The sequence below is a fragment of the Paramisgurnus dabryanus genome, chromosome 13, assembly GCF_030506205.2.
Source record: "Paramisgurnus dabryanus chromosome 13, PD_genome_1.1, whole genome shotgun sequence".
Lineage (NCBI taxonomy): Eukaryota > Metazoa > Chordata > Actinopteri > Cypriniformes > Cobitidae > Paramisgurnus > Paramisgurnus dabryanus.
Window position 1 is genome coordinate 7,855,235 of NC_133349.1, and position 24,639 is coordinate 7,879,873.

The window sequence follows — 24,639 nt, forward strand, 5'->3', positions numbered from 1 at the left end:
CCACCCGCTGCATGTTTGTTATTGAATTCAGCTAAGCACACCAGAATGTATTAAAAAACAAAAAGAGAAAAGCAAGGAACTGACTGAAATAAGACAGAATTAAAGCATTGCTGAAAAGACCAGCATATGTTGTGTATAAGCTGTGGTTCTCAACTGGTTTTCTTCTGAATCCAGATTTGACAATTTAAGTGGTGCCAACCTAATACAGTGCATTATGAAATGTAATTTAATGTTATTTCAGTGCCATTTTTGTTTTATAAATATGACCATTAACTGCATTGCCCAACACTAAGATAATAGAATAGAAACCGTGTCCAAATGAAATTAAATTTGAATGTTTTGTGCTCTCAGTATGCAACAATTCACCACACTGAACAAACTGTGGTTGGCACAAACCATTTTTATACTCATTACAATTGAGCTTGTATTTAATGTAGTCTGGGCCATTTTTTTAGTTCTATAGTTAAATTGTATGTTTCTTTCAACATAGGTAAGTATAGTTATAGTTCTTTCTATGCAGTTTTCTAACATGGGGTATTATGTAACCTGTGCATATGTGTACACTATCAGAAAAATGTTTCTAAAAATTTTCCAAAGCTGTCACTGGGGCAGTATTCTTTAAAAAGGTCCTAATATGTACCATTACAGATACATATAAGATACCAATACTAATGGCACTTTTCCATTGGATAGTACCCCACGGTTTGGTATGGGTCGGGTTTGGTCAGCTAACTTTGGGGTGCTTTTCCACTGGGTGCAGTATGAAGTACCCGATAATTTTTTGGTACCACCTCGGTTGGGGTTCCAAGCGAGCAGAGCTGATACCAAAACACTGATTGGTCTGAGAGAATCATCACTAACAGCGTCATCGCTATAATGTAAAAGATTAGCTTTACCTTCATGCTAGCTTGCGCTGTCTTGAGCAAACATGTTGTCATCTGTGCTCTGCTATAAGTTCCCAAACTCTCTTTTAGCGATGTCCATCCACAGGTTGAGAATCAGGAACACCATAACAGTTTTTTTCATACTTGCAGTTTGTGGCGGCACATTCGCGATGCGCACATCCGCATATATGCTTAAATCCAACTTAAATGAGTCTCAGCAGAGCCCGTCGACTGACGCCACGGGTGATTGTACAGAAACTGTCATGTGAGACAGAGGTAGTGATAAAGGCGATGTGTAAACATCTATATTTGGTGGCCAATTTTAATTTTGTGGCGGACTGAGAAATAACGTTAAATCAATGTATGAGGATGTATTCAATCAACGCTGCCACTTGTATGATTCCACAGCAGTAGGCAGCGCAAATATAACAACACGCCTATAATCCCTCCCACTCCGAACTGTTACTAAACTTGATAGAAAAGCTAACCAAGCCAAAGTAAGGTGAGCTGACCCAAACCAAACCATAGGGTACTGTGAAATGGAAAAACGCCATATGTAGCCTACTTATTTGTACCTTGAGGTACTAATATGCACTCTTTGGTACCTTTGAGGTACTAATATGCACCTTTGATGTATATGAAGTATTTGGTACCTTGAGGAACTAATGTGCACTCTTTGGTACCTTGAGGGACTAATGTGCACTTTTTGGTACCTTTGAGATACTAATATGCACCTTTGAGGTATATGCAGTCTTTGGTACCTTGAGGAACCAATGTGCACTCTTTGATACCTTGAGGTGCTAATATGCACTCTTTGGTACCTTGACGTACTGATATGCATTCTTTGGTACCTTGAGGTACTAATGTGCACTCCTTGGTACCTTGATGAACTAATGTGCACTCTTTGGTACCTTGAGGGACTAATGTGCACTGTTTGGTACCTTGAGAGACAAATGTGTTCTCTTTGGTACTTCGAGGGACTAATGTGCAATCTTTGGTACCTCAAGGGACTAATGTGCCCTCTTTGGTACCTTGAGGGACTAATGTGCTCTCTAGTACCTCCAGGAACTAATGTGCACTCTTTGGTAGTACCTTGAGGTACTAATATGCACTCTTTGGTACCTTGATGTACTAATGTGTGCACTCTTTGGTACCTCAAGAGACTAATGTGCACTCTTTGGTACCTCGAGGGAGTAATGTACACTCTTTGGTACCTCGAGGGACTAATGTGTTCTCTTTGGTACCTTGAGGTACTATGTGCAATCTTTGGTAACTTGAGGGATTTATGTGCACTCTTTGGTACCTTGAGGTACTAATGTGCACTCTTTGGTCGACATTAGTCATCGACAGACTAATGTGCACTCTTTGGTACCTTGAGGTACTAATGTGCACTCTTTGGTACCTTGAGGTACTAATGTGCACTCTTTGGTACCTCGAGGTACTAATGTCCACTCTTTGGTACCTCAAGAGACTAATGTGTACTCTTTGGTACCTCAAGGAACTAATGCACACTCTTTGGTACTTCGAGGGACTAATGTGCACACTTTGGTACCTTGAGGTACTAATGTGCACTCTTTGGTACCAATGTCAACATTTGAGGTTCTAATATGCACTCTTTGGTACATTTGATGTACAAATATGCACTCTTTGGTACCAATATCTACCTTTGAGGTACTAATATGCACTCTTTAGTTGACAACCCTATTTTTGCTTTATCAAGCCTGCACGATTATATGGTTGCATCTTTATATCCCTGATGTCTGCGGCTGTATTAGAACAGACCTCTCACCTCACCAGATGAGAACCACTGCTATATATCTCATATCTGCTTTATAAAGTAAAGTAATAAATGGTCTGGAAAACCAAACCCTGTTGACCTCAGGCCATAAATCAATGGGAAACTGCAGTAAATGCTTCTCAAAAGACATTATAAAAGAAAGTGAACTGCTGCTGAAAATATCTCATATAAAGGCTTTGTTTTATTCTTCATGGCATACCAGTGTAAGCTCAGCACTTCCAAAAATTAGGGACGCACAAATAGCATGAACTATATAAGAATTAGACAATATTTGTACTTCTTTTAGTTATCTGTTAAACTAGGAATTTCCCAATTAGTTCAAACAGGCAATAAAGATTAGAGATCTGTTATATTGAACTGTTTTAAACAAGAAACGATATAATGATTGGACTTGAAGTGCTGTACATTATATTAGTTATTAACATCATTGGCAAATAGTATATAGTGTAAAGTATACACTGTCTCTCTATCTTTCCCCCTCTCTCTCTCTCTCGCTGCGCCTGAAATTGCATACTGTGACAGTACATACTAAATTAGATGAAGTACCAAACCGTTAAAACATTATGTTCTATATAGTATGAAGAAGTAGTGTGAAGGAAATTCGGATGTACTACATCACATGACAGACATCGTCATAAACAGAAAGTGAGCCATTAACTTGGACTCTGATAAAAGCGCAATTTAACCACAAGGAACTGCTGTTCTCTTTATGTATTTGCATTTGAATAGAGCCGTGTTTCCGCTTTCTGACATTTTTGAATATGGCGACGCCTCTGCTTCTCCTTCGTTGGTTGACTCCTCTCCTAGGGGCTCACGGGATAGTAATGTCCATCGAATGCACACTCCAAAATATTGCTGGAAGTAGTAGGTCATCCGGGTACTTTTCGAATACTATTTTTCGAATGTTATGAATTAGTGATGCACCGATGTATCGGCCGCCGATATTTATCGGCCGATTTTTTTATAAATTTGAAACCATCGGCATATCGGCAATAGCACGAGAAATGCCGATACTGATTGTTTATTAATTAACTGCATAAAGAAATCTATTATATGTAAAAAAAAATGAGTTAATGTTGTTAATAAAATAAATGCTGAATAGCAAAAACCACCTTTTAAGGTTGTCATGCTGTCTTATTATTATTAGTTTTAGCTTAATTTGTGCCTCTCTTATTATGTTAATTAGATCAAATTCATGTTCTGTAAAAATAATTTGATGCAGAAATAAACTAGCTTATAGACCAACTGTATAGTATTGTATACAAGTGTTTAATATCGGCATCGGTATCGGCCAGAAGTTGTCTGTTTAAATCGGTATCAGCCCAAAAAAATCCTATCGGTGCACCCCTACTATGAATTCGGACCTACAGTACTATTCGCCTCGCCTACTGCTTTTTGCCTACTTTATAGTACAGAAGTAGGCGTTTTGGATGCAGCGCCTCTCTCTCTTTCTCACTCTCTCTCGCCCTCTCTCACTCACTCAGTAATCACACAGGTTATTAAATTCATATCGCTGTGCTTGTGTGAGAGCAGGAAAAGTAATGGAATGCTTAATTAGGAAGTGAAAAATGGAGACTAAGGGTAAAAACAATTACCTGGTGTATAAATTGGAAAGAAATTATATGGACCCACAATGCTTTCATGTTCTATTATACTGCATTTATAAATATGTGGTCATATTGTGCTGATGAAATACATAAAGAATGTGTTCAAGTTCAAGTTCAAGTTCATTTTATTTGTTAAGCGCTTTAAAAAAGGTTGGAACCTACCAAAGTGCTGTACATAGTCAGGCATACAGTAAAAACATACTAGTAAGGCATAGAACTTAAAACACGCGACAACACAAATTAACAGGCAGGATTGCCATGGCTAGTTACATAATACAATAATAAAAACATAAAAAATAAAATCAAAATAAACCCTTCAGTGTCAAGTAAAAGCACAATTAAAAAGAAAAGTTTTCAGCCTCTTTTTGAATTCTGATATGGTAGAAGCCGTTTTTATTGCAAGGGGTAACTTATTCCAAAGGGTAGGACCGGCTACAGCTATGGCACGGTTACCTCTTGTCTTTAAGCGAGATTTTGGAACCTGCAGGAGGAACTGATCATTGGAACGAAGGCTCCTATTAGAGCTGTAACGAGAGAATAGAGTAGATAAATATGGGGGGGCGTGATTATTCAGAGATTTATACACCAGTAGTAAAATTTTGAACTCAATGCGAAACTCAATAGGTAGCCAGTGCAATGATCTAAGAAGGGGTGTAACATGATCATATTTCTTGTAACCTTTCAGAAATTTAGCCGCTGCGTTTTGTACTAGTTGAAGTCGGGAAATTTGGGACTTTGCAATGCCATAATAGAGAGAGTTACAATAATCCAGCCGCGATGTCACGAAGGCATGGATAGCAGTCTCCAAGGAATGCTCAGACAAGAATGGTTTAATTTTAGAAAGTGAGCGGAGATGGAAAAAACTAGAACTAACAACAGAGCTGATCTGTTTATCGAAGAATAGGTTTGTGTCAAATATAACCCCAAGATTCTTTACATGGGGAACTGTGGTGGGATAAAAAGGCTGAAGATCAGAAAAGTTGTGTGTTTTAGCATTAGATGGGCCAAAGACAATGATTTCAGTTTTATCAGAATTCAAGAAGAGGAAGTTTGTAGATAGCCAGCACTTTACCTCATTTAGACAAGAATTCAGGGTATTTAAAGTGCATGTGTTTTTCTTAGTTACAGGCAGGTAAATTTGCAGATCATCTGCATAACAGTGAAAGTCTACATCATATTTCCTAAGGATAGAGCCAAGAGGATTTAAATATAAGGAGAATAGCATAGGAGATAAAATCGAGCCCTGAGGGACCCCACAAGTTAAATGGCCAGGAGAAGAATTAAAGTTTCCTATTTTCACCGAAAAGCTACGATTGGTAATGAAGGATTTAAACCAGCTGAGGACTTTGCCTCCTAACCCCACATAGTGTTCTAACCGGTAGACAAGTGTTTCATGGTCCACAGTATCAAAGGCAGAGGATAAATCCAGCAAAATCAAAATCACAGAATCACCCCGGTCTGTCGCCATTAAAATATCATTAAGAACTTTTACCAGTGCTGTCTCAGTGCTATGTAGTGCTTTAAAACCCGATTGAAAGATCTCATGGATTTCATTTAAATCTATGTAGGACTGGAGCTGAGTAAGTACAATCTTTTCTAAAATCTTAGATAGAAAAGGCAGTACAGAGATTGGTCGAAAGTTTGCTAACACAGTCGGGTCAAGATTAGGTTTTTTCAAAATAGGGGTTACTGTTGCCGTTTTTAAAGTATCCGGAATTTTCCCAGAGTTCAGGCATTTATTTAAAAATGAAACCAACTCTGGACCTATGGTGTCAAGCATTAACCTTAGGTAACGGGGATGGATGATATCATTAGAAGAGAATGAGGGTTTTAGTTTTGCTGTAATCTCTTTGACAAATTGCAAAGAGACAGGATCAAATGTAGACCAGTTGTAATAGGGAGTTACACTAGGCAATGGTGCGTTATCAACAACCTGAATCTGAGCTCTTAGACTTATGATTTTTGCCTCAAAATAAGACCTGAAATTATCACATAGAGCAGTAGAGGGGTTTTGAAAGCTATTAACAGGAGGGTTCAGTGCAGTGTTTATAACAGAAAACAGAATTTTAGGTGTGTGATGATGTTTCTCAATGAGGTCTGAAAAGTAGGCGTTTTTGGCCCTCTTTACTGTATCATGATAGCGAGCTAAATTGTCCTTAAGAATGTCATAAAATACTTGAAGTTTGTTTCTTTTCCAAGTTCTTTCCGCCTTCCTGCAGTCTTTCCTCAAGGAGCGTATAGACTGGTTAATCCAAGGCTCAGATTTCGGTTTGGGTTTAAACACTTTGTAGGGTGCAATAGAGTCTAATATCTCAGTCCAGATGGTGTTTAAAGTGAGAAGGTGCTCCTCAGCGTCAAGGACAGTCAGATAGGGCTTGATCGCAAGCGTATTGCATGAGTCCTTATAACACCTGGTGAAATCCTCATTGAAGGAAGGGGTATAGATCCGGGCTTTACATGGGGCTTTCCCGGTTTTAGTAGAGATAAGTGGAAAGTCACATTTAAAAACAATTGGAAAATGATCCGAGATTGCAGTTTCAATAATCTCGATATCAGTAACAGCCAAGCCAGTGGATAAAATTAAGTCTAATGTGTGTCCTTTAATATGTGTGGGATCTTTAACCCACTGTGTCAGATTAAATGAGTCAATCATATTCTGGAATTCTGATATAAGGGGTTTAGAGGGACAACATACATGTACATTGAAGTCTCCTAATAAAAGGATCCGTTCATGTTTAGTAATCAGATCTCCAACAAACTCGGAGAATTCCTCAATAAAGCCTTTAGAAAGATGAGGAGGACGATATAGTAGGGCTAAAACCAGCGGAGCATGCCAGTCGAGTAGCAAAATTTGAACTTCAAAGCTTAAATATGCGGTTGATGAAAGCATCCGACATTTCTGCTTATAGCATTCCCTGGCAATAGTTGCTAAACCTCCGCCTCTACCCGAGACACGGGGAGAACTGTAAAAGTAGTAACCAGATGGTAAAAGGTCCGTAAAAGGGCTTTGATCTCCTACCTTTACCCATGTTTCTGTAATAAACAGAAAGTCCAAGTGCCGCGATGATATGAAGTCATTTAAAATGAATGTTTTGTTCACCAGGGATTGGGCATTTAGTAGGGCCATCGTCGGAGGAAGCGACGAATCTGAATCCTTACGTTTCCTTAGAAGTTGGAGGTTTGAAGAGTTAACACCGGAGCGGCGTCGAGTTGTAAGCCGCGGGTATAGCTTCTTTGGGGGAAAACCGGTGAGGTCGAGGGGGGCCGAAGAAGATGATTCGATGCGAGTTAGCCAGCGAGAAGATTGAGATGGCATCACTACGATCACATAGCGGCCTAGATCCTGCCTCAAAAACCGGTTCTCGCCGTCCCGAAGCCGGATCTTGAGCTTGACGCTCGCTCCGCTGCGTTTGCCTCGTCTCTTTCGGCGTTTCCTTTGTGCAAACTTTGGCGGCCATTGGTAAAGGAAGTCCGGGATGTCCCACTCTATGCTCTCATGTGGGTAGTCGATAATGCGTTCCAGGTTAATATCGTGGGTATATAAACACCATTTTCGTATATCCAAGAGAGTCTGACGATCGTAGACGATAGACTCCACAAAGGAAACGAATAAAAGGTGAAAAAATAAAAAACACAGGTGCCAATAACCGATAAACGACAAGATAAACGAGATAACCGAAGTGCTGTGAGACAGACGGCTTGCCATGCACACCGGCGCCATCATGAATCATATATTGATTAATATGTTAAATATTTGACATGTTGCATCACAGGTTGTGTTTGTTTGTCTGAACTTCTGCAGTCTTTGAATTGCACTAATGCTTTTTCTCTTGCATTTTATCTCTCCCTGCCGTCCTTCATAACATCTTCATTCTAACATTTCTCTCTCTTCCCATTTTTGTCCTTGTATTTCCCATAATTCCTCCATCATTCCATCACCGTCCTTCTTTTTCTTCCCCACCACAGCAGTAAATACCGTCCTTCCTCGGAGCACCACAATGATAATTTCTCGTTGTCCACCATCGCTGAGGGCTCCCATCCAAATGTAAGGAAACTTTGTGACACCCCTCCTAACCTTCCTCATGCCCGTGCTTTGGCTTACTATGATAACATTATCTGTCAGGTAATGTGTTTCTCGTCTCTTTCCTCTCTTCCCTCCTCCCCACCTCTCTGCATGGACCCCAAGCGTTACCCTTTCGGTAGGGGAGGGGGTGCGCAGAGAACTGGGAGCGTTTTCTCTGCTGAAAAGGTCTGCTCTCAGATAGGAGCATGGTTACTCGGGCAACAGTTGTTACCATAGCAACAGTGTAACTGGGAAACAGGAAAAAGGCGTTTTTTTCCTATTCTTTTTTTTTGCGAGCCGCTGCTTTTGATGCTCTGTTAATGGCAGAGTTTGGCCGTGTGGCTGACCTGAGTCGATCGCTGAATGTCAGACTCTGTCTGACTGGCCATCCATCTGCCTGATAGTGTCTCCACATGAGCAGATAGTCTAACTGGTAGATGCGTTCTTTAACAGTGAATTGAGAGACTCATGGGAAAGCAGCTTTATCGATCCCACACTGAAAATCTATAGAGGCAGACACGTGCATATGCATATTAGGGAAAGGATTCATCAGGGAGCTAGAAAGAGGAGATTACATTTCGCTATCTGGGTCATGTATGACATTTGATATCATATTGAGATCTCTGACTTTTGATTTTGACATTGGTGCACAAAGTTTGTCAAAATACCGCAGCTGTCACTGTGGCAGTCCCTTTCACAAAGTACAGCTTTGCAAGCTTTATGTCAAGTGCATATATGTTATGTACCTTTTTGAAGGATAGTGCCCCAGTGACATATTTTTACCATTTTTTTCTAAGTGTATGAGCAAATGTGAACATTGTCGAGAACCTAAGCAGGCAAGTGATTGAATGGCAGGGTAATCATCATAAGGAATTTTTTTATTTACCCTGTGCCCTGATGGCAGACCTTGGACATCGCTGAGATAGCCCACCCAAAACCGACCCACCCTCCCGTTCACCACCCTGCTCCCTTTCTTTCTCCTCTGCAACGCTGCATGACCACACGGACCTTTTAGAAGTCACGTGTCCTGCTGCTGCTTGTCCACTGCGTCACATTAATATACCTGTCTGTGATTTCACACGTTTATCCTGGTTCAGAAATATGAAAGGGTGAGTGGTCAATCTTCCAATGACAGGTCTCACCAACCAATGAAGTGTTGAGTATAAAATGCAGGATAAACATCTGAGATGCAACGTTCATCGCTACCTTGGGTGGCGTATCACTCGGCTAACATGTCTCTCTGCAGCATGGGTAGATGTAGATCTAACACGGGCGTCGTTCTCTTCTGTGGGATAACCATATTGTTTTTCTCCTCTTACAGTGTGTATTATTAGTGATGTTTCAGAAAAATCCAATTATATTTTTATATTTTCTCTTACAAGCTTCAACAGATTGTGATTTGAGTCCCACCAGTTAAATTAAATTCACCAAAACTCTCATTAAAAAACAACACCTCAATAAAGTAAATTTAACTGTCCATAACGACATTATTGTAACACCATCATCCCTTAAAATAAATATTATTCACTCATTGCAATAACTCATTACATTAACTAAAAATAAAAATTTCTTTTTGTAGCAATATTTAGTTTTTATTTAGTTTTATTCTTGGGTGGAGATATTTCTCACCAATATAGTCTTTTGCAAGCGTCCCTCTCTCTGTCTTTCTTTGTTTTCTATCTCTATACTGGATCTGAATAAAAAATGATATCTCTAAGGTAAATAATCCTATCCATGCCCCCACCCCCTAGAAAACCATGAGCAGATACACCTGGGAGTGTAAGACCAAAGAGGAGCCCGACTGTGAGGTAAGACTTATAACCTCATAGCTCCGCCCAAAGTAACAGCAGCTGTCCCCTCATTGTTCTGTTATCCTGTCAGTCAAACTGTAGTGACCAATCCTGGCACTCCTTTTCATCGTCATCACCAGGAAAGTCAATCCAAACCGATTTAGCTGTAGTATGGTCCATATGAAACAATAAAGGAATAGATCACCCAAAGATGAAAATCATTTTAAGTGTTATTCGGGAGAAAAATTATGCTGTTTATTTATAACAATAGTCAAAAATACATTGTATTGGTTAAACTATCGATTTTTTTAAATGTCAAAAATCATTAGCATATTAAAGGGATAGTTCGGCCAAAAATGATATTAAACCCATGATTTACTCACCCCCAAGGGAAAATAAGTACCTTCCGGTAGCACCGCCATCTTAGTCACGTCCTCATTCAGGAGAGAGTATTAGCGTAGTGTACGCACTTTTCTTAGTGACGTATGACAAATTTGGAGGGCGGGGGCACAGAGCAGCAGGAGAGAAGCCTCCGTAGGCTGCGTAAGCTCTCATCCTGAATGCGGACGAGACTAAGATGGCGGTGCTACCGGAAGGTATTTATTTACGTTAATAAAGTTTTAAATATGGATATTTCTACAACAACACCGCGCGGATTACCCTCAGAAGACCTTTGTTTATCATCCTGGAGCCGTTTGGATTTAATTTGTGAAGGATGGACGCACTTTTTTTGGACTTGAAGGTCATGGACTATGGGTGGACCCCGTAACATTACATTTAATCAACTGAAAGATCTAAAACATTTAATAAAATATCCGAAAATGTGTTTGTCTGAAAAACGATGGACATATGCAACTCGGAAAGCTTGGGGGTGAGTAAATCATGGGTTTAATATCATTTTTGGCCAAACTATCTCTTTAAGTAAAAATCATGTTCCATGAAGATAATTTGTATATTTTCTGCTGTAAATAGCACAACTTTATTTCTCATTAGTAATATGCATTGCTAAGGACTTTATTTGGACAAATTTAAAGGGACACTCCACTTTTGTTGAAAAAATGCTCATTTTCCAGCTCCCCTAGAGTTAAACATTTGATTCTTACAGTTTTGGAATCCATTCAGCTGATCTCCGGGTCTGGCGGTACCACTTTTAGCATAGCTTAACATAATCCAGACCATTTAGCATCACGCTCAAAAATAACCAAAGAGTTTCGATATTTTTCCTATGAAATTGCGCACTGCCCGAAAATAGTCCACTTAGTTACTTTCAATGGCAAGGGACTATTTTCTGGCAGTGCGTAATATCTTTGCACCTCCTGCAGCCATGTACAGCAGCAAAGTCCTTGATTATTACGCCAATTGAGAGTATAGTTCCTAGCTATATCGGCCTAGAAAATCGCAACTTTTAATTTAATTAATTTAATTTAATTTAAAATTTGTCTTAGTACACGATGTAACTACAGAAGTTTTAAATAAGAAAAATAACGAAATTCTTTGGTTATTTCTGAGCGTGTTGCTAATGGTCTAATCAGATTCAATGTATTATGCTAAGCTATGCTAAAACTGGGAGCACCAGACCCGGAGAATGGCTTAATGTATTCCAAAACAGTAATAATCAAATATTTAACTCGACATGAGCTAGAAAATGAGCATATTTTCAAAACAAGTACAGTGTCCCAGTGTCTTAAATTAAAAAAAATCTTTATGACTGGTTTTGTGGTCCAGGGTCACTTTTTTTTTTCAAATTTGGCAGACGCTAAGTTACTTACAAGGTATACATTTTTTTATCAGTTTGAATAATAATAGTATCATAAGTAAAAGTATCATAAAGGTGGGACATAAGACTCATGTAAAGACAAGTATACATTTTTGAACGAACTATTGCTTGAATGTAATGGAGACCGTAATGTTTCCCTTAATCACAAAAAGATCAAAATAACACTTTAAAATAATAAAAAAGCCATTAGTGGAGTTCAGATGTGGCTACGTATTGCATCAGAGTCTCCAGCAGAAATCTAATACGCTGGTATTAGATCAAGAATGAGATTCTCTAAACCTTTTCAAACACTTCATGACCTTCAGATAATCCAGGATGACAAAATTGATTGTCTGTTCTGCCCACATCCAGCCTTGAGCTCATCATCAGTGAGAAAACACTTCTGTAAATGAAATGCATGAAACAAGAGGAATCTCTCAAGACGAGAAAAAAAAACGTGAACAGTCTTTTTATTACCATCAGCCAAGAGCTGCTGCTCAACGGATCGATATCCGCTTGAGTAAAAGAGCTCAGCTGTGGCTTGTAGCCAAATCTCTCTCTCTCTATCTCTCTCTCTCTCTCTCTCTCTCTCTCTCTCTCTCTCTCTCTCTCTCTCTCTCTCATACACACAGACCTGAACCCTTCTGGGTCTATAGCTTGACAGATGTTTTGGAATTAAATGGACCATATATAAACTAGAGCGGAAAGGTCAGATAAGTGAAGTGGTAGCTGAATATTTTTCTGTCTGTGAGTGACTATGTGGGCCATGCTTGTGCACCAAATACAGTCTTCACCGTTTCAACATCTATCTTCAGCACTTATCTGATCCAAAATGTACAGAATCAAGTATTTGACTTCCTTCACTATAAGTGTGGACCTGGTCCTTTAATGTTATGTGTGCTTCATCCTCTCTTCCTGGTCGTGCTTTAAAGACCTTTTAAATGTGGATCCTCTGATTCTTCAGTGTCCTGTCCCTGTTTTGTGCTTTATTAACGACACAGTCTTGATTTCCAAGTCTCTTTTAACTCTGTAGGTCTTTTCCAAAACCTAGTGAGATGCTTACTTGAAGGGATACTCCAGTCAACTATCAAAATTACATCATGATTTACTCACACCCTCAAGCAATCTGAGATACATATGTTTATACAAATGACTTTAAACCCCAAAAACAACTTCACACTTCATGGGTTAATAAAGGTCTTCGGTGGGTAATCGATGTGATTGATTACGAAAAATGTAACTTTATAAATGTTTTATAAGCATGAGTTTCAATATTGTCTCATTACCGGAAGCTAGTTGTTAAAGCTTATTCTTACAATATTGCATTGATTACCCACAAAAAAAAAACGTTATTAACCCCTTGGAGTCGTGTGAATTACTTCTGTAAAGGATGGATGCACTTTTTTGGGCTTCAAAGTCAGAAGTTGTTCCTTGATCCCTGTTTTATAAGCTTGGAAGAGCAAGGACATTTACTTTAATGGACATTGGTATCTTGGATTGCTTGAGTGAGTAAATCATTGGGTAATTTTGATATCTGGAATGAGTATCGCTTTAAACAGCCTTGTAAGGCTGCTTTCTAAGAAACCTTATTTTGCCAAATTCTAATGCAGCATGTACTGTGCTACCAGCCTAATCTTATGGAAATTCACACATATTTAATTTAGCAAATTCGTATGAATACGTATGAAGTGAAACATACAAAAACGTGTGATTATTGGGAACAAAACCATAATGAAACCCCATCCCTACACCCTAAAAAAATTGTGCTAAAAGCTCGTAATCATAGAGGAACCGTTTTAGTGCTAGTGATATCATGTTATCTTCTTATAACATGACAAACCTCCAAAACGCTAAATGTAAAAAAGTAAAAAAATGAATCCAGTTGGGTTATACGTCTTCTGGAGTGAAAAAATATATTTGTGAAAGAAAACGATTAATATTGTAAGGTTATTTAGCAATCAATACTTTACATATTCATTCATGAAAACACACATATCAGCACGACGAGTTAAAATATGGCTGGACTTCGAAATTGTTAAACTTTGATAACTTGTGTGTCTCGTAGTTGTCAAATACAAGTTTCATATTAGATATACAAGAACCAATCAGATTCAACCAGTGTTGAGGAAAGTTATTACTTTTAAAAGTAATGCGTTACAATATTAAGTTACTCCCAAAAAAGTAACTAATTGCGTTACTTAGTTACTTTTTATGGAAAGTAATGCTTACGTTACTTTTGAGTTACTTTTTCTTGGCTGAGGCTTGATCTTTTTCAGTTCTTTCAAGTGTTTTTATTACTTGAAAAGGTCTGCGTTCAGAAATTGCATATTTCATCACAAAAATGTCGAGCTCTGGACTGCCATCTCAGTTTCTGACTCAAACTGTTCCCACACAGGCGTGTACGCATAGAGTGCATAATGCGACTACATTTAGTTTTAAAAAGTAACTCAAAAATTAATGTGTACATTTAAAAAATAATGCGTTACTTTACTCGTTAATTCAGAAAAGTAATATTATTACGTAGTGCACGTTACTTGTAATGCGTTACCACCAACTCTGGATTCAATGTGCAGCCATATTTAAATGCACTGTTCTGACGTTTTGGTTTTGATTTTAGTGCATGCGTCACTCGATTAGCCAACAGTATTTTTTTAGAGTTATAAAATTACTATAACCTTTACAGCGTTTTGAATTAGTCACTTATACAGTGTGACATTTCACTGTGGTAAGCATGCTGCCTTACAATATTGTTATGTAGCGTGTTGAAGCAGCTCACTGGGTTTAGGAAAAGAATATAATGTGTATGACACCTACTGTAAAATGATGCAAAGTGCATATGTTTTTGTGACTGCGCAATAAACATTTAAAATATGTATATTTAATTAGTGCCTTAAACTTTAAAAGTACATATGGATGGCTCACATTATGTGTTGTCCTGATTGGATCAGAAGTGTTTTGTATTGATTAGTTCTTAAAGTTTGAAATGAAAAGTACTGACTTTTTTTAAAATCATACTTACCATCACAAAAATACACAGGCAGTCCCTTTATAAGTCTCATGGGAAGTGAAAACCAAACCCCAAAACTTAAAAAGCATGTTTTATAGCTGCATGCCGATGGAGAAAAGGATGGCTCTTATCCTGTAACCATGGAGGTGACGTATCCCCACGTACTGCCCGAAGTTACAATCTAAGTCATCGCTGAACGGGTAAATCTTCTTTAGTTGTCTGTGTGGAGTTGGAAACGTGACACACTCGTGCCTTAGTCCGGCTGCACCATGGACACAGAAAGAATATCTACTCAGAAATATGTGGGCCATTAACAATAAATTGATTTCTATTAAATAAATATAATCAAGTAGGTGCATTAAGTCCACTGAATGGTTATTCCACAGGGAGAATGCCAATCTTTATTGAAAAGATCTTTAGTTTTAGATGAGGTTGGGATGGGGCTGTATGAACTGTGATGGGCTTGCATGTATGCATGTGTACTGGGACAAGCGGCTCATACAGCCTCTCATCTACCCAGAGGTGAAAACCATTGATATAACATTGACTAACATAAGTAGACTAAACTGCGGTAAGATTTTGCCGAGATGACATCACACTCCAAATAGTTGGATGTGATGACAAAGTGTTGTTTTTAATTTATAGAAAATTTACACTACAATTTCGTGCTTTATTGTTGTTGTACAAGCATAAAAAAACACTTTCAGAGACAGAACTGGATGGCAAGTATTAAAAGCTTTGTATTTGTTAAAATTACTAAATGCTTTAGCTAACATTAACCATAAGCATTTTTTTTATCTTTATTAATGTTAGTTAATGTCAATACAGTTGTTCATACACTGCAAAAAATGATTTTCAAGAAAAAAATTTTTAGTATTGTTTTCAGTAAAAATATCAAAAAATTAAGATGCTTTTTCTTGATGAGCAAAACGACTCAAGAAAATAAGTCTAAATTATTTTGTGCATAAAACAAGTAAAAAAATCTGCCAATGGGGTAAGCAATTTTTTCTTGAATTTTTCTTGAATTTAGTGTTTAAAAAAAATTTTCACGTTTTTTTGCTTACTCCATTGGCAGATTTTTATGCAAAAAAATCACTTAAATTTGATATTTTCGGTCTAAAAACGAGACTTATTTTCTTGGGTCGTTTTGCTCATCAAGAAAAAGCATCTTAATTTTTAGATATTTTTACTGAAAACAAGACAAATTTTTTCTTGAAAATCATTTTTTGCAGTGTATTAGTTCATTCACTACAAAAAAACAAATTACTTTCTTAGTATTTTTGTCTTGTTTTAGTAAAATATAAAACAATTCTTAAATTACGATGTATTTTCTCAATGAGCAAAATGACCTAGGAAAAAAAGTCTAGTTTTTATACAAAAAATATAAACTTTAAGTAAATTAGTGCTTAAAACAAGCAAAAAAATCTGCCAATAGAAAAAGAAAAGTTTCTTGAGTTCACTTTTTTCATAAACACTTCATTCAAGAATTTCTTTATCCATTTGCAGATTTTTTTGGTTGTTTTAAGCACAGATTTGCTTAAATTTTATATATTTTTTGTCTAAAAACTAGACTTATTTTCCTAGGTAATTTTGCTCATAAAAAACATATTAATTTAAGATTTTTTTTATATTTTTACTAGTTGTTGTGCATTAGTTAACGGTTACAACTATTGATTTAAAAAATGTATTATTAAATGCTAAAACTAACATGAACTAAGATTAATAAATGCTGTAGAATGAATCAAATACCAATCAAGTATGAATCCACTTTTTATAGTTTGATGTTGCTTAAGAGGTAACAGAAATGTACAAAGCAACATTTGTTTAGTTTTTGTAAATTGGCTGTACGTGATTATAAAATAAAACTTTAGGTCCAAACCACTTCTGTGTTATTTTAAGGAGTTATTACAATGTAATGGGTGGTAAAAGGTTATTGCTGGAGCCTAACCCGATATTATCATTACTCAGGATGATCCTAATGCCCAGAACAAGCTGGAGGACCCCGTGAAGGCCCCCCCACCCAAAGAGGACGAGTCGCTGAACATCCAGAACTCGCTCACCCCCAAGCACGAGAACCACAAGGTGCTGGGCGAGGAGAATTCTTCGGAGGTAAACTCGCTGCAGAACAACATGATGTAGAAGAGAAAAACAAAAAAGTCACTCAACCACCATCACTTAAAGCATCAAACGACTGGTGCTATGAGCAGCCACACCCACCACACCGTCATCATCACATGAGAGAAAACCCCGCCCCTTATACCCACTCAGTCTCTGCCCTGCCCCGGCCCTTGTCGCAGTATTTTTGCCCTGTAGTTGACCCGCCCCTGACCCAACCCTTATATATATATTGTATACACACACCTTCCCCTGCCTAACTAAATTATGGCATGCGTTGGTGTATATTGTAAAAAAGAAAAAAAAACATATTCGGGGTTTTAAATATAAAATGTAAAACATTGTCATTAAAGAAAAGCTACTGAAAGGTTTTGATGTTTGTCTGACTAATTAAGTGAGTATGTATAAATATATGAAAAAAATGCTTGGATTGATATAAAGAAAAACACAGTGTGTCTTTGTTTTGATGTGATTTCTAATCCTTTGATGTACTTGTTTTATTTTGTACTTTTTTGCGAATATAAACTACAGAAAAAATTCTGACAGTTGTTGAAATAAACCTTTTTAACACTTAACTATTTGTCCCCGTGTGGTCCTAGCTTGTGTTTTTCCCTGAGCAAATGCTGCCATGAATTAACTCTTAATGCTTTGCTTGATTTCGTGCATGGCTTTGTAATGCCTATTCACTGTCCTGAAGCTTTCACATTCGTTAGGAAGTCTTTTTCTTATACATGGCAGGTAAGTGACCCAAAGTCAGATGTATCTTGTTGCTATTCCCAAATATGAAATGCAAATGAGATGATTTCATAGCTAGTCACTGGTAAAGATGCATAGAGATACAGAATCAAAATTTTGCCTGCAGCCCATGCAACAAGTCTCTCTAAGAGTGAAGTTTTTATATTTTATCACCATTTTATAAAAAGAATGATGTAGTAAGAGTAATTTTCTAAAATGTCAAGTTGTTATATATTCATACTGCATAAAAATGTCTTTCTTACTTAGTATTTTTGTCTTGTTTTCAGTAGAAATATCAACAAATTCTTAAATCAAGATGCATATTCTTGATGAGCAAAATGACCTAAGAAAAAGTTTAGTTTTTAGACAAAAAATGTACAATTTAAGTGAATGTGTGCCTCTAACAAGCAAAAACATCTGCCAATGGGGTAAGAACATTTTTCTTGAATTAAGTGTAAGATTTTTTTCTGAAACCACTGGCAGATATTATTTGCTTGTTTTAAGCACAAGTTTAATAAATTGTATATTTTTTGTTTAAAAACTATACGCATTTTCTTATGTCATTTTGCTCATCAATATAAAGCATCTTAATTTAAGAATTTTTTGATATTTGTACTGAAAACAAGACAAAAATACTAAGAAATTCAAGAAATACAAAAATCTTGCTTAAATACTGGGAGTAAAAATACTCCCACATCCCCTATTTCCTTCAAGAGTGGTTGTCCTGCTGAGTCCATTTGATGTTGAATAACGTAAGGTCTTAAGTTTCAGACATCGAGATGTTAAACAATTTAAGGCTCGTTAAAAAATACTGTTGGCTCGTGAATCGTTAACATTACATGTTATTTATTTATGCATTTGAGTAATTAGAGATAAAATCAAAATGTAGGGGTGTGACAAGACACTTACTCCACGAGATGAGACGAGACACGAGATTGGGTTCACGAGAACGAGACAAGATTTTTACATTTTTTAAGACATCCTTAATGATAAAATCAATGGGAAACATAAAACCACATTATTTTGAAATGTTTTAACTAATCTAGGACTGTCTCTAACAATTATGCTAATTCATAATGAAGTAATTTGATATTTTTTGGTAATAAAAATAGACCCAAATGAGCAATAACGTTTAAAATTAAAGGTAAAAGATCTCATGCACCCCTATCAAAATGCAATAAAATATATATTAAAGCAATATTATTGCTAACCTATACATCATTGAAAAGCTCTAAGAATGTAATTGTATATTTTAAACCTTTTTGCAGTAATAATAATGCAGTGACAGCAATTTATTAATTTGTGACAATATTATGCAGCATACCAGTGACACCTAGTGGCCTTTGTTGGTAAAACTACTAAACGTTTTTGTGATTTTAATTTAAAATTTGAATCAAAACTAGTTAAGACTTTTGGCTTAATTTTTTTGGGATTTTGTGCATGAAATCTTTTTTATTTGTTTTGAAATATTAAATATATGCATAATTGCATTATTTTTATTTATTTAAATAAACTAAACTGTTATAACTTTATATAATTTTTTTAAATTAATATCAACACCTAGAGACATGTAAGTGAAAATTATGGAAATGTTTTACAAGCTTCTAGACCAAAGAATTAATTATTTAATTTAAACATGCACATAACCTTTTAACACCTCACTTGGGGGGGGGGGGGTTGCCAGTTAAGGGGGTTATACCTCTACATTTGAATAATTATTGATTATTTACATACATGCATTTAGAAGAACTATACTCATAATAATCTCTTTATGATCTTTAATGAACCCAGCAAAATCAGAATGCCATGAGTTTCTGTTTTCAACCTCCAGTCCTTCAACAGAAATCAAGAAAACGTTCATATAACCCTAACACTGTGTGAATAACTGTGTGTATTTCAGTGTATTATTGGCTCCTGTTTGGTATGTCTCTTTGTGTGAAAATGTATTGTAATGAAAATCAGGGCCACTTCATCGTCTCACACACAGAAAACATGAGTACCTCCTGAATGAACCACGGATGCTTATGAAATCAGTTCTGGGAAAATATAGACATCCTAATCTCGTCACACTGTTGAGTCACAGCACTTGTTTCTCCAAAGCTCAAAAGCACTTTGGTGGAGTGTAACCAAGTTTGAGCTTGTGACAGCTATACTTATTTCAGCTTTTTTGCTAATCTAATTCCTCCCTGGTGCCATGACAACTGCATATGCATGAGTATCAGAAATGAGGGAGAGTCCACAAAGTGTGCAACCCTGCAGTCTTAATGCTACACACAAACACACACAAATAATTAAATAAATCAATAAGCATTGCCCTAATGTGCTCTTAGTCTCACATACACTGTGAATAATTTTGGCACAGAGGTAAAGACACAGTGCTAAAATCTAAAGGTGCTCTTGTCTCAACAAGCTTTTGTCCAAAACTAGCTCAATTCCATCACCTCTCTCAAACTCTCTCATTTGTCAATCTCTCCCCCTTCTTTTTCTCTCAAGCTGGCACTCGTTCAAATGAAATTCTGGGGGTACGATGATCTTTATTACCTCAAATGTATAGTAGTACTACAAATTTTTGTACCAAAAGGCACATATTAAAGGGTAATAAACTCCCCCAGTGACCATTTTTTTGACCATTTGTTCTGAAAGTTTGGGTCATATCTATGAGGCAAGTTTTACCCTCTCATTTTCTGTCGCTCAAGTGGAAAAACTTACAAAGGAAATACTACATTTGCTTGACAAAGCACAACCATTATTAACATATATGCCAGTGAATGCATTGAATAGTCTGCTGTCAAACACAATATGCTCTTTCCAAAGTGTTCTGAATCAAATTTACACCCCAAAAAACTAAAAGCAATCAGTTTTAGCTGCCAGTTTAGCCCGCTGTCATCAAGGGCTGAGAATATAGAGGTGTGGCAACATGGACCAAAATGAGTAGCCTACATGGATGCTGGATCCCTGTTTTCTCATTGGCTACAGATACAGTGGAACGATGACATACTTATCTCAGACAGAGTTCAGCCATTGGTCATATGAAATACGCACACACATTCAGCTGTGTTAGGAGATTTGGATTGTGTGGGGTTCGTCTTTGCTGAACTAATAAGGAATGTTAATGCTAAAGATTATTAATGAGCCCTTTGGATGTGGTCTGCAAAGGCTTTATAATGGAAATTTGCCCAATAGATTATGGTCCGAATGCTAAAAATACTCCCACACTCCCTATTTCCTAGAGAGTGAATGTCCTGCTGAGTTCATTTGATGTTGAAAAACATGTGAGGTCTAAAGTTTCAGACATTGGGAACGGAAAACAATTTAAAGGGACACTCCACTTTTTAGAAAATATGCTCATTTTCCAGCTCCCCTAGAGTTAAACATTTGATTTTTACAGTTTTGGAATCCATTTAGCTGATCTCCGGGTCTGGCGGTAACACTTTTAGCATAGCTTAGCACAATCCATTGAATCTGATTAGACCATTAGCATCGCGCTAAAAAATAACCAAAGAGTTTCTAAATTTTTCCTATTTAAAACTTGACTCTTCTGAAGTTTCATTGTGTACTAAGACAGACAGAAAATTAAAAGTTGCGATTTTCTAGGCAGATATGGTCATACTTTCACTCTGGCGTAATAATCAAGGACTTTACTTCTGTAATATGGCTGCAGGAGGCGCAATGATATTACGCAGCAGCCGAAAATAGTCCCCTTAGTAACTTTCAATGGCAGGGGACTATTTTCGTGCAGTGCGTAAAATCACTACGCCTGCTGCAGAAATGTTACAGCAGCAAAGTCCTTGATTATTACGCCAGAATTAGAGTAGACCTAGCCATATCTGCCTAGAAAATCGCAACTTTTAATTTTCTGTCAGTCTTAGTACATGAAGTAAAGTCAAGTTTTAAAAAGGAAAAATATCAAAAATCTTTGGTTATTTTTTTAGCGTGATGCTAATGGTCTAATCAGATTCAATTGAGTGTGCTAAGCTATGCTAAAAGTGGTAGCGCCAGACCCGGAGATCAGCTGAATGGATTTCAAAATGGTAAAAATCAAGTGTTTAACTCCAGGGCAGCTGGAAAATGAGCATCTTTTTAAAAAAGTGGAGTGTCCCTTTAATAGTGTTAACATTAAATGCTATTTATGTATGCATTAGAGTAATATATTAAATATATATACTGTATATATTAAAGCAATGTTATCACTAAACAAAACATATTTTTGAGGTTTTGCAAGATTTATACTCATGATGCACATTACCAGAACAAATGTTATTCCTGTGAATGCATCTCTCATCTTGTGCCAATGGAGATGTGCTTTTTGCTTTTGTCTTTGCTTGTCCTCTTTACAGGGACAAATGGTAATAGATGTGGAGCTGCACCTTCCCAAAACTGCAAAAGTCTTAACCCACCCCGATCCTTTAGTCCACTATGACGTGTTCCTATATAAAGTGGACAAATCTCCACAGTACCGAAGAGCAAAGCACAGAGTGAGATGGCAGGACTGTAAACGCTGTGTCTATGAGTCTTCCTACAGTACAGTCAGCACACGTTCACTACCTGCAATCATTCATGAGAGGACTCGACCCTGCAGTGGCATACCATACACCTCAAGAGTGCCATCTGAGCAGGTCCTTTGACCATCAGGGGCCTCACCAATTCCTTTTATCTTCAGGGGCGGCTGATCAACAGACCAAAGAGACTCACTCCAAAAATATGTTCAGTCAGTCACGGGCACGGCACACAAGAGGAACTGTCTGATACATGGTAAAAAGGACTAAAGTAATGTTTTATTATGAAATCTATTAAATGCATAGGTATATATACATTACATATATATCTGAGTATACTGTATATTGGTAATATCTTATATAAAATTGACAATAACATATACAGGGCGAGGCCATATACCCATAATGCAAATTAAAGGAACCTGATAAAACTATACTATAATTGATGAAATACATAGTGCACGAAGAATATATTTTGGGAACATGCATTTAAATAAATCAATATTTATTTATTTTTTGCACATATGTGTACATTTGTTTATTTATAGCAATGGTAAACATGTTGACAGACTAATACGCATTGGTGTTTTAAGAATTAAGTCCTGCTAATAAAGCTTTTTAATATTTAAAATGCCACATATTCACCATATATGGTTACACAAAAAAATGCTTTACAACCCAGCACTGGATCAAAAATTGACAAACTCAGTCGTTGAGATAAATTTACCAAAAAAAATGTTTATATTTGACCAAACAATTGGGTAAAAAAAACTCATAGGTTACATGGTTCGTTCATTTTTTACCTAATGCTGGCTTGAAAATAACCCAGCATTTTATATATGTGTATCCACTCTCTATGCCATGATAAATTTAAAGAAGGTAAATACAATTAAATTACCATACAGAGCAGATCATCTGCATAATGACATCATTCACCAAGTCACTTTCCATATGCTTATAAAACATTATTAATTAATTCAATCTAAACTCTGTTTAGGGCCATACTGATGGGTCATGCAAGTGCAAGTGTTTTAGTCTCAGAAAGGACCCCCTTTAATTTATTAGACCTGGATTGTCCCTTAAGCCAGGGTATGTGCAAACCACGTGTGGTCAAAGGGGCTCCAGCAACACAGAAAGCAACAGGACAGTCTCTCGAACTACAGGGAGCTCTGAGGGCCCTTTGTGCCCCGTTGGATTAAATTAGCTCGGTCCATTAACTTCTCAGTGACACAAAGACACAGTGGCCGGCTAGCGCAACACACACACACACACACACACACACACACACACACACACACACACACACACACACACACACACACACACACACACACACACACACACACACACACACACACACACACACACACACACACACACACACACACACACACACACACCGGTGACACCATTTTCCCACTCATTTTCTATATTATGAATGACAAACTGGAGTGAAAACTGCAGTGGACTATGCTTTAGTTTTACTATGGAAAGGTACATATTAAATATTATAACCACTACAGTGTCTATGAGTTTTAAGACAGTTTACTATAGTAAATATTACGTTTAAAAAATACTACAGTATTTTTAATGTTGGAATAGAACACAACATATTGGCATTCAAGATCATTAAAGTTTCCAATAAAACCACCCTGCTGAAAAAAACAATAAAAACATTACAGAAAATTCTAATGGTTTCCATTAAAAAACCAATAGAAACCATTAGCTTTTACCATTAAAACCACTACACTGTTGTGTGTTTTGGGCAATATTCAAGTAGAACCAATACATATTCCATTAGAACCAATACATAGAACCAATAGAACCAATACATACCATTAGAGACCAACAAAAACCAATACACTGTAGTGTGTTTTGGGCCATATTCCATAAAAGTCCCAATTAAACCAATAAAACCATTAGAATTTTCTGTAATGGTTTTATTGTTTTTTCAGCAGGGCAGTGCAATTCCCCTTAAATTAAAAATTTTTTTGTTATGGTTTCTATTGTTTATTAAGCAAGGCAGTATAAAAATGACAGGTAATATGATTCAGGCCACCATAGCATGGTCGAAGTCAGTCTTTTGGTTCGGACATGACAGATGCACACCTGTGGCAGCATCCTGGGTAGCCTACTCCAGGAAAATAAATTGTGAATATAAACGGTAACCAAATGATCTTTTCTGACATCTACTGGCTAAATATTTAATTCCAGGTGTGATTTTAAAGAGAAAGCCATTTAAAGTAAGGTACCGGTTGTAATTCATAGGTGTTCATTATGTATCGTCTAAATGATATATATATATATATATATATATATATATATATATATATATATATATATATATATATATATATATATATATATATATATAATATCATTTTATAT

At 36.8% G+C, this 24,639-nt stretch overlaps 1 protein-coding gene across 6 annotated transcripts in view; it reads left to right on the plus strand.

Annotated features, from left to right (window-relative positions):
* cspg5a (chondroitin sulfate proteoglycan 5a) overlaps positions 1-17,595 on the plus strand; it is a 46,604-nt gene extending 29,009 nt beyond the window's left edge. Inside the window, exons 4-7 of one of the 6 annotated variants that reach the window (XM_065298653.2) lie at positions 8,256-8,412; positions 10,104-10,160; positions 15,004-15,105; positions 16,874-17,013. In XM_065298653.2, the coding sequence (XP_065154725.1) occupies positions 8,256-8,412; positions 10,104-10,160; positions 15,004-15,090 (301 nt within the window). In that variant the 3' untranslated portion in view covers positions 15,091-15,105; positions 16,874-17,013. Of the gene's footprint in view, positions 1-8,255; positions 8,413-10,103; positions 10,161-15,003; positions 15,106-16,873 lie in introns of all 6 variants that reach the window. The other 5 variants (XM_065298655.1, XM_065298650.1, XM_065298652.2 and 2 more) reach the window with 5 other exon arrangements.
* Positions 17,596-24,639: the final 7,044 nt, after the last annotated feature.